This window comes from Balaenoptera acutorostrata, chromosome 2, assembly GCF_949987535.1.
Source record: "Balaenoptera acutorostrata chromosome 2, mBalAcu1.1, whole genome shotgun sequence".
Lineage (NCBI taxonomy): Eukaryota > Metazoa > Chordata > Mammalia > Artiodactyla > Balaenopteridae > Balaenoptera > Balaenoptera acutorostrata.
The window spans coordinates 183,028,795-183,039,656 of NC_080065.1; the positions used below are offsets into that span (position 1 = coordinate 183,028,795).

General features: G+C 57.3%; 1 protein-coding gene across 1 annotated transcript; it reads right to left on the reverse strand.

Annotated features, from left to right (window-relative positions):
- Positions 1–825: 825 nt before the first annotated feature.
- Positions 826–6,627, reverse strand: SHD (Src homology 2 domain containing transforming protein D). Its single transcript, XM_007169169.2, has 6 exons — positions 5,977–6,627; positions 4,779–4,884; positions 4,512–4,700; positions 3,111–3,234; positions 1,867–1,986; positions 826–1,238 (listed from the first exon to the last, which is right to left on the reverse strand). Exons 1-6 carry the CDS (start codon positions 6,271–6,273, stop codon positions 1,052–1,054), a joined length of 1,023 nt encoding a protein of 340 aa, XP_007169231.1. The 5' UTR covers positions 6,274–6,627; the 3' UTR covers positions 826–1,051.
- Between the last annotated feature and the right edge of the window lie 4,235 nt (positions 6,628–10,862).

Genomic DNA, 10,862 nt, shown 5'->3' on the forward strand with positions numbered 1-10,862 from the left:
TCACCAAGTCCAGCAGTTCATCCTGAGACACGCCCCCTCCTCATTTCTATGAGGCTGGACCTCTCCCTTGCCCACAGAACACCCAATAAAGGCTCATGAAGAAAGCAAAGCCAGAATTTGTGGCAATTTGGGAGTGCTAAAGAGATCTGAGGAGTCATCAGGGGGGTCTCAGAGGACCACTGCGGTGAGGGGGCTCTTTGACGACTCGCAAGCCTTCCGCCTCTTATCCTTGGAGAGACCTGTCCAATTAGCAGAGAAGTGATGCCCCTGGCTTCAAAACAGTGCCCGGAGCTGGACGCACCCCCCTCCCCAGCTGGTATCTCCCCCCCCCCAGGCAGGCTTGGAGTTGGGTGCGGGGGGAGATCGGGGCTTCCTGGCATTTATCAGCCCCCCGGGGTCTCCTGCCCGACTGTCACCTTGAAGTGACATCAGCTGGGCCTGGCTCCCCTCCCCCACTTCTGCTGTTTCCATGGGGACAGATGTCCTTTCTGCAGCATCAGCCCTTGCCCGCCCACCCGCGGTAGGGAGGAGGGGCAGCGTGGGGGCAGGGTTGGCCTGAGAGCCTCGCCCCCTCGGTTTCTCCATCTTTTTAATCTGCTGGTCTCCATCCACTGTCTCTGGGTTTTTATCTGCCTCCATGCCTCTCTCTCCCTGCCTGTCTCCAGCTCTCTGAATTCTGGTCCCTCCCTGTGAGCCATTCAGGCTCCAACCCCAGCTCCATCCCCAAAACAAGGAGCTGGGGATGCTCTTCCCCCTCCAAGGGTCTGCCTCGCCTCTTCCCTCTGAGGGGCTGAGATCCCTACCTCCCAGAAAGGACACTTGAAACACACAATAACTTATTTATTTTCCAGGCCAGAGGAGGGCTTCGAGACAAAATTCTGATCCGTAGAACCCAGAAGGAGGCTGAGCAGGGCGGCTCTGATAAAGACCCAGAGCCTGGAGGGGCAGGGGGGGTCTCTCCATCCAGCCTCCTCCAGGACTGGAAAGACCTCCACCGTTTGCAGCCACTGATCTGGGTCCTCACAGCCCAGGGCGGGGGGCTGAGGCTCAGTCAGGGGGTCTGTGAGACCACGGGGTACAGCAGGGCCAGATGCTCAGCGCCCTGCACGGGCAGTGGGCGGGAGCTATAATGGAGCACCAGCTCCGGCACGCTGGGGAAGGGGCCGCTGTGCTGACCCAGCACGAACTGGTTCTCTCGGATCCGAGCAAACTTCAGATGCAGGAAGCCCTGGCTGCTCCTGGAGACAGGGGTCAGAGGGGGCACCCAGCGCTCCAGACCCGCCCACACTCTCCAACCCTAAAGCCACCCCCTCATGGCCCCCAGGAGCCCGACGCTGGCATCCCCTAATATTTCTGATTAACAGCCACTTGGCGTCAAGCTCTTGGCTAGTTCCACACCGCGGGGATGCCTTCCGAGCTTGTCCCCTATCAAGACAGGCTGGAGCTCCTACCAGGTGGAGGTCCCTCTCCAGGAACACAGAAGGCACTTTCTCTCCGAACATCTTGACACCTTGTGCTACCCGTCCTGTCCTGGGCTCCTCACTAGTTACCCTCAGTCTAGGGTCCCTGGTTCCCCATCTCACTCAAGCCCTAGATCTACTGTATGGCTTCCTCTCCATCTTCTTGCATACCTCCAGTGACAGGGAGTTCATTCTCAGTCGGAACCAAGCCGGTGGCCTCTCTGGAAGCCCCACCCTCTGGCCTAGAAGCCCCGCCCATGGGTCCCATAAGCCCCGCCCCCTTGCCTGAAAGCTCTGTCCATCAGCCCTGGAAGTCCCGCCCACTGGCTGCTGGAGACACACCCCTCTGCTCCGGAAAGCGTGCAGTCCTGTGACCCTCTGTCCCTTCAGGGGACTGCGGTCTCACCTGAGGGATAGGGAGCAGTCTTGGGGGCTGGTCTCGCTGAGCCGCACGAGGTAGCTGCCTTCCTTGCAGAGCGACAGGAGGTTCTCGGCATCTGCCCGGCTCAGCGGGCCGTGAAACCACCTAGGGGGTGGGGACAGAGGTCTCCTGAAGGGCAATCCCGCTTTCCAACACGTCCTGGGGCTGGATGCAGGCACAGCTCTTTCAAGGACTTGTGACGTCCAGGCAAACAAGTGAGACAAATTCCCTCGGATTTCTCAAGAGGAGCCTGGTTTTCAGGCAGACAAAGTTCTCCCTGGGAGGGAGCTGAACCCAGGTCAACCTGGAGCTGCTCTTTCCAATTCAGCACATACCCCGACCTTGATTTTTACAGCCTCCCTCAGCTGGGTCTCCAAGTGTCCTCAACCCCTCCCTAATCCCCCAACTCGAATCACTTGCATATCACTTTCATGAGATTCACCACATCCTGTATCCCCAACCCACCTGTACCATTTGTTACATAATATTTTTCTTTAATGTGCTCAAGGAGAAGTTAGCAGTGGGAGCAAAGTGTCAAAGACAGATGAGCACCAAACAGTTGTTTGTATTTAAAGAAAATACCCTGTGCTTGTGTTAATTAGGCAGTTCTGTACTGCCCACCTAAGAGGTTTGGGAATGACTGTGATAAACACACCCTGGTACTCACAGGGCTGGGCTCTGGGGGCTCGGGGAGTTCCCTGAGAAGCTCTTAGACTGGAGAGACACAGAGAGCACCCAGACTCTCCCAGCTTGCGAGCTTCACCCAGCCTAAAGTTGGGACCCCTTCAAAATCCTGCTCCTCCCACTTTCACCACAAGATCTCCTGGGGGTGAGAAAGATGTCTGTCTCTTTGCTCTCAGGCTTATAAACCCCACTCGAGGGAAGGGAGGAAATCCCCTTTTATTCTGTGTGAGGCAGGCACTGTCTTGGAGGTGTTGAGCCCAAGGTTTAGAGAGGTTAAGTGAGTTGCCCAAGGCCACACAGCCAAAAGATAGAGAAGGGATTTGAACCCAGAATCTGACGCCGGAGGGAATGGAGACGCCATCTGATTCTGCTTTGCACCGAGCTGGGTGTCTGGCCCACAGCAGGCGCTGTAACCCAGCGAAGATTAGTTGAAGAACTAAATGAAGTGAATAAGTGAAAGTTCCTCCAGCCCCCCTGGCCCAAGGAATCTGTGGCTAGTGTGGGGCAGGGAGGGATTCAACTCCATCTTCAACTTCCCCACTCACGGCTGTTTTTCCAGAGGCAGGGCCGGGTCCACGCGCTCTGCAGGCTGGGGGCTTCTGGGCGGGAGTCTCCGGAGTTCCTTGGCTGAGCCTGAGGTTCTTTCCCACTCCGGACCGTCAAACTGCACTGGAGAAGGTTAAAGAGAAAATGGTTAAGTCCCGCCTACCTCAAGAGGGTGGGGTGGGGGCAAGCCAGTGGAATTTCAGTAGGAAGGCGGTGCCAGCTTAGGGCAACCTATCAGAACCCAGAAGAGGAGGGGTTGGGCTTAAGGCTGGGGCGGGATTGGTACTCGAGCAACCAATTAGCCTTCACAAGAAAGGGGTGTGGTCATTCTTGAATCTGGTGGCATGGAAGGGTGGGCAGTTCCCTGAGTGATAAATCAGAGAACAGGGGGTGTGGCTAGAGGGGTGGGTGGGAAGTTCTGCCTGATTTTGGCCAACTCATAGAGCTAGAAAACCACCCCCAATACACAGACAGGTAGACTGAGACACTGAGCTCCAATTTCCCTCACAGTCATACAACTTCTGGGGCAGATTTGGGTACGCACAACTCTTCCTGGTCCAAGTTATTTTTTTCTTTTTTTTTTTTTTTGGCCGCACCATGCAGCATGTGGGATCTTAGTTCCCCGACCAGGGATCGAACCCACGCCCCCTGCAATGGAAGAACGAAGTCTTAAACACTGGACCACTAGGGAAGTCCAGGTTATTTTATTTCTTAAAGCTGACCTTATTATTCCCTCTTTACAGAAGAGGAAACTGAGGTTCAGAGACTTAACCAGGCTTACCCAACTCAGTTACGAATTGACTCCAGGAAATGCTACCTTCTTCCACAACGGCTCCTGTGTAATTGAGCACTTTAGAACTCAACTTACAAGTACCCTATTCGATAGGTACTAGAATGATCCCCATTTTACAGGTAAGGGAACTGAGACTCAGGGAGATAAAGGTATTTGCCCAAGTGACACAAACCCAGATCTAGTCTAACATCAAAGCCTATTCTTGCACTATACTGAGCAGAATGAGTAGGTTCCATTGCACTCTGAAAGGGGTTTCAGGGAATTCCTTGGCAGTCCAGTGGTTAGGACTCTGCACTTTCACTGCCGAGGGCCTGGGTTCAATCCCTGGTCGGGGAACTAAAATCCCGCAAGCCACGCGGTGCGGAATGAATGAATGAATGAATGAATGAATAAATAAATAAATAAATAAATAGGGTTTCAGTTTCCAAGGAAGTTACAGATTCTCCTGGGAAGATTATGACTATTAGTCATTCACACTTTAGTGAGAATTAACAAACTACCAAAGTGACAGGTGATGGGGATTTACTCTGTAAGTTGAAACAGGGGATGTGACCAGAGCAGGAAATAGAGGGACGCAGGCATTCAGAGGTCAGGGTCAGAGAAGCACCTGCAAACGCCTTGGAGATGTGGTCTTTCTTCCACTCCCAGGGCTGGTCATACTCGTCCGCTGGCCGTTCATCCTCCTGGGGCAGCCGGCTCTGCCGAGGTTTCCACCCTGAAGGAGGCCCATCTCCCAGATCTTGGTCCTGCTCCTCATAGGGAGTGTCATACAGCTGCACCCTCCTGTATGGCAGTTCTGGGAGGCCGAGGACACTGGTCAGCTCCCACTCCCACCTGGGACCCTGTCACCTTCCCCCAAGCTCTGTCCACTCACCGCTCATGACTCGCTGGGCATCGTAGGGCTCCATGTAGCCATCATCCGGGGGTGACGGGTGAGGCTGGGCATCAAAGGGGTCCGAGTACTCGGTGTCGACTTCCAACTGGAGACAGAAAGGAAGCGGAGGGAGTCAAGGGCTCAGGGGGACCAAGCCTAGTTCTGAATACCCCTGCTGGGCGATACTACACCTCTTGCCTGCTGTCTCTGGGCCATCTGATACATCCCCTCCAAGCAAGTAGTTTTCTCTTCCACCCGCGAGCCTTTGCAGATAGAGCTTCCCTTGCTCTCTTCCTCTGTGCTGTTCCGATTCTCCCCGACACAGACCCCTACCTCCCTCCTTCAATCATTTTAATGATTAGGTGCCAGTACTGTTCTAAAGGCTTCACATATATTTACTTGTAGTACCAACACTCAGTAAGTACCTTATCCCCATTTTACAGATGACAAAACCAAGGCATAGAGAGGGCAAGTGACTTGCTCAGGGTCACACAGCTGATAAGTAAGAAGCAGTGTTTGGTCCTAGGTTGTCTGCTTCCCCGAGTCCCTGCTTCCTCCTACCTTTCTCTGTGCCATTAACCACTACCTGACACAGCCTACCATAACCCTCTTTGAAGCCTTCTCTGTCTCTCCACTGAGGGTTTGTGGTGGACCCCCTGATCCTCTAGGAAAAGTACTGAAAAAAAAAAAAAAGCATGGGCACTGGAGGCAGGTTTGGGTTCAAGTTCTAACAAGCTACATCCATGTGACCTTGGGCCAGTCGCTTCTCTTCTGTGAGCCTCAGTTTCCACTTCTGTAAAATGGGAGTAATAAGAGAGGAAGGGTGGAGAGTAGTGGTGAGGATGTTTAAGTGCCCGCAGGAAACTGACTCACTCAGATGTGTTTAAGGAAGATCCCTTCAGCTGCTAAGAGGAAGGGAAGCTGTGAGGAGGGATCCAGAAGGGGGGAATCAGGAAGCAGGAGGACAGGGGCACAAAGCCAGTCAGAGAGGGAGGAGGACAACCAGTGCTGCACAGTGAAAAGGGGCAGATATCAAACTCCACCAAGCGGATGGAGGATTGGGGAGTGTCCGGCTGGTGCCCTGGTCTTTCCCTGGGGTAACACATAAAACACGCTCCCCAAAGTCCTGGGGGAACCTAGCCTGGCCGCCCCACCCAGTCTCCTGGGGTCACCCAACCTCTGGGCCTTAGCCACGCACCTCTTCCCGGGGGCTGCCCAGCAAGACCTTGGCTCTGGCCATGTCGACTGCCTCCACCTTGATGAGCCGGTGCTTTGGGGAGTCGTGCTTGGTGTCTCCAGGGCCCTTGGAGTCCCCGGGCCCCGCGGAGTCGGTCTCTAGGCGGCCATCTGCATCCTCATAGGGGTCCTCAAAGTCCAAATCTTTCTGCTCCCGGTAGGCCCGAAGGATGTCGCTGTCCGTGTAGTCGGGGGTGGGCGGCTGCGGAGGGGGCCTCCGACCGCCAAAGCTCAGGTAGTCCCGTAGCCACTTGGCCATTTGAGCGCGTGTCACCCCAGACCTGGCCACTGTCAGAAGAGGACCCACATGCCCTCTTCTGGGCCCCCTTCCTCGGCAGAGTCCCCAGGGAGGAGCAGGGGGAGAAGGAAGGGAGAAAGGCAGGAAGGAGGAGGAGAAAGATCAGGTGTGACCCTTGGCTGGGCTCAGAGGAGGGTGAAAAGGGGAGAAAAAGGAGGAGACGGAGGAGGGAGGAAGGGGGAGGAGGAGCAAAAGCGCACCTTAGCCCGGCTCTGGAAAGACGGCGGGGGAAGCGGGCGCCCCGTAGGGCCCTGAACGCCGAGCGCGGGGTCGTCCAGCCAGAGCGAGGGGCATCCGCGGAGTTTCCGCGGGCAGCGCGCTCTCCTTGCACGGCTCGGCCACCCGTTGCCTCCGGGAAGCTCCGGGATACCCTCCTGGGGGCCGGGGGTGGTGGGGGGGAAGCGCCGCCTGCGGACGCCCCCAAGCCCTGGCTCAGCCCGGACGCCTGGGTTCTCAGCGCAGCGGGCAGGCTCCCCGGGGACTCGGGCGCCGCGCGCAAAGTTGGGCCGCGGGGACGGTGACCCCGGTGCGGCGCATCCTTTGTTGCGCTCCTCGCCACTCCGGGGGGAGCCCCAATCCCGCGGCCCCCAGCCCGGCCGCCTCGATCCGGCCCCAGTCGCGGGCACAAAGGAAAATAAAATCTCCAATCCCCCTTCACGCTTTCGGAGAGACTTTAGCCGCAGCCGCCGGCGCGCGCCCGGGAGGTGGGACTCTGGGGAGGGGGCTCTCAGACGGACGCCCCAGCCCCTACCAGCCCCGGGCCGGGTCCCGGGCAGCGACGTCAAGGCTTCCCCGCCCCCTCCCCTCCCCTCCCCTCCCCTCCCCTCCCCCTGCGCTCCCCTCGGAGGTGACTGAGACCTTCAGCTGTTCTGGGGAGGGAGGGGAGCATCTGCCCGGGGAGGGAGGGGGGATGCGGGGCGGGAGTCGCGGGGGCCGAGGCCGCGGCGGCTGGACAGTGACCCGGAGGACCGAGGCTGGCAGGAGCGAGCGAGGAGCACGGGACGTGGAAACCCACAGGGGCTGACCTTGCTCCGGAGAGCGAGAGGTGTTGAGACGGGGAAGGGGGAGAGGGAGGGGAGGTGGAAATTGGCCGGGAAATGGAAGGCTGGACTTGACCGCGAGCAGGGGTGAAATTGACCAGCAGAGGGGGTGAGCGTGACCACTATTGAGGGTTGAAATTGAACCAGGATCTGGCGGCGAAACTGGACAGGAGATTGGGGGTGTGGAAATTGTTCCAGAGGTCACCGGCTAAAATGGATATTGATGCAGCCGAAGGAAGGGGGGTTTGCAACGGAAGGGACGGGGTTCTGGCTTCCCCTCCCCCAAGAGGGCTCTTCTCTGTCCCCTCTCCCCAGGGGACTAATTGCAGGATGGGGGAAGGGGTTTGGGGCAGCTGGCCAGGGGAAAGGAGATGGTATCTGTGCCTGGAGTGTGCCTTCGGCATCTGTCCCTTTGTGGTTTCTGGGGGTGGAGGCCGGGAGGGGGACAGAAATGAGAGGTGTCTCGCCTGGCCTGGCTGCCTGTTGGCAGCTGCAGCTGTCAGGGGGCGAGGACACTAACGGATTTGGGGGGAGTAAGAGAGGCAAAGGGAGCTGCTGGCCAGTTCCAAAGCAAACACATTTTCTTTCTTTCCCCATAAGGGGGCTTGCTCAGTGACCCCTAATAGAAAGAGTAAGAGAGGGGTAGTCAGGAAGGATGGAACCTCAGATTCCCTTCTCCAAGCCCCCTAGGGTGGGCGTGTGGCTTGGAGGGGAGGCAGGACCAGACACAAGTCAGAGCTGACACTGCTGTGAGCTCTCCCCCACTCCGCACCCCCCCCCCCAAAGAATAGTGGGGCCTGGGCAATGTCTATGCAGGCCATGCTTTGCTTTCCTGATTTGAAAAATGGGGTTTCTAATAGGAAAAACTCAGAGAGCTGGAGGAAGGATCGCCAGGAGGAAGTGACATTTTTTTCCTGATGGGGAAACTGAGGCACGGAGAGGGGAGACACACCTGGCAGCTCATTTCTGCCTGGATGCTGTGATATGGCCTGGCTTGGGGTGGTATTCGACCCCCATCAGGTCTCTTCGTGGAATCAGAGGTTCTCCATCTCCCCTCCACTGTTAGCCCCATTTTCCAGATGGGGAAACTGAGGTCCAGAGCCGATGAGGCAAGGCCCCTCACGGCAGCAGGGGCGTCCGTATGTCCTCCCCTCCTCTTTCCTGCTTTGGCTGAGGTGGCCTCCACACGAACCTGTTGAACTCGGTCCTCCCTCCTGAAGAGCACTCACACAGACCCCCACCCCACCCCGCCCTCTCTGATCAGCGACAAGGCAGCGTCCCTGGGGACTGCCCAGGGAGCACGGAAGGTAATTGTCCTGTTTTCTGTCAGCCGCAAGGCAATACCCGGCTCGGAGATGAGCTGTTGACAGATCTCATCAAATCCGAGTCCTCTCCCTGTCAGATAAATACGTGACATCTAAGGTATAAATATTTGAAAGGGGCCTTCTAATTCCGGTGTGTGTCAGGAATAGCAATTAGAGGCCCCGGAGGCAGAATCAAACGGCGTTTGACTTTCCTGCGCTTTTGAGCTGGCTTCTCCCGGGGCTGCCCCCACTCCTACCGCAGGAGCAGGGAGGGGGCTTGAGGAGGGGCGGGAGATGGTGGACGAGGGTTAGAGCCAGGCTGGAGGTCCGGCGGCCCTGCAGTGGTATGACCTTGAATAGCCACGTAACCTCTTGGGTTTTGCCTTTCTGATTGGGGGAGGAGGGAGCAAGAGAGCAAAGCCAGGAGGCGGGCACTGCATGGACAAAGGCAAGGAGATGAGTGGCCTGGGGGTCCTGGGCTGAGGGGACCTCTCTTCCCCCAGCATTTAGGGTCTGAAAGACGGTTTATCAGGGTCTCCTCCATCAAGGTCTCCCCCCCGGGTAGCACTGGGTTTCTGGAATCCCAGCCCACCTGACCTTGAGTAAGTGACCTGGCCTGTTTTCCCGCCTATGAAATGGAACAACAGCTAACCTCTGTTGAGCGCTTACTGCCTGGCACTGTTTTGGGTGCCTTAAAAAAAATTTTTTTTTAAATAAATGTATTTATTTTTGGCTGCATTGTGTCTTCGTTGCTGCTCACGGGGCTTTCTCTAGTTGCGGCGAGTGGGGGCTACTCTTCGTTGAGGTGCGTGGACTTCTCATTGCGGTGGCTTCTCTTGTTGCGCAGCACAGGCTCTAGGCATATGGGCTTCAGTAGTTGCGGCACTCAGGCTCAGTAGTTGTGTCACAGGCTCTAGAGCGCAGGCTCAGTACTTGTGACGCACGGGCATAGTTACTCCACGGCATGTGGGATCTTCCCGGACCAGGGCTCAAACCCATGTCCCCTGCATTGGCAGGCGGATTCTTAACCACTGCACCACCAGGGAAGCCCCTGAATAGTACTTTCTTGTATGGCATACAGTAAATGCTCAATATATGCTTAGGGTGGATGGGACCTCAGGAAAAAGCCAGAGGAGGTCCCTGGCTGGGGGCTGTGCCTGCTCTCGTCTCACGGATCCCCATGTGTGCAGGGGGGATGGGAGCCAAGGCACCAGGACAGGAGGGGACCAAGTGGGGATGACCCATGGTGGGGCCTATAACCTCCTGATCTGATGGAGGAGACATGGCCCTGATTTAGGAGCTCCTAGTCTGATAGGAGAGACGACCTCTGCTCTCAGAAGCTCCTGGACACAGCCCTGCCTTCAGCTCACAGTCTGATGGGAGAGACATGGTCCTGCCCTCAGAAGCCCCCAGTCTGACGGAGGAGATGTGTGCAAGCGTTAATAGGCTCCCAGTCTGAAGGGAGAGGCACGGCTCTGACCTTAGGAGCTTCCAGTCTGATGGAGGAGGAATAAGACTGACCTTCGAAGTACCCAGTCTGACACAGGAAATATGTGCTTGCTTTCAAGGGCTCCCAGTCTAACACTGGCCTTCCAGAGCCCCAACCTGATGGGGGAAGCACAGACCATTCCCTGGAAGCTCCCAGTCTATAGCGCGTGGTGATCGAAGGTGTAGCCTTGGCGCCTCGCAGTTTCAAAGCCAGGTCCAGCCCCTCACCCACTCTGAGCCCTTGGCCAAGGAGACTCCTGCCATCTGTAAAATGGGGCGGTGGGTAAGAGAGCATGTGCCCGAGGGCATGGGTGGCAGAGCCCTGGCATGGAGGGAGCTTGGGGCAGTGCTTGGCCCTCAGTGAGAGCTTGGGAAGCAGGAGCGGCCCCTTGTCTCCTTTGTGAAGCCCAGGCTCAGGAGGGAGGGGCTCCGGCATAGGGGAGACCACCCCCCCAGTCCCTCTGATGTGCTCCGGCAGCCAGGCAGCCCCCAGGGGAGTTGATGGAGGAGATTCCGGATGAGGCCTGACAGCTCCCAAGGACCAGATGACAGACATGGAACTCGTGGGGAACAGGGACTGTCGGCAGCGAGCGGGGAAGGGCAGGCTCCAGAGAGCAAAAAGGGGGTGTGGATCTCGGGGTGGCGGGCTCAGGGCAGGGAGCGAGGGGGCGTGCAGGCTGAGGCCCTGGAGGGTCAGCACACACAACAGACCTCCTGC

Excerpts from the sequence above, each read along its gene's own strand:
- SHD (XM_007169169.2), bottom strand. The coding sequence starts at position 6,273 with ATGGCCAAGTGGCTACGGGACTACCTGAGCTTTGGCGGTCGGAGGCCC. Across the intron at positions 4,885-5,976 it reads TGGGCAGCCCCCGGGAAGAG|TTGGAAGTCGACACCGAGTA; the intron begins GTGCGTGGCTAA and ends TTCTGTCTCCAG. Across the intron at positions 4,701-4,778 it reads TGCCCAGCGAGTCATGAGCG|AACTGCCATACAGGAGGGTG; the intron begins GTGAGTGGACAG and ends TCGGCCTCCCAG.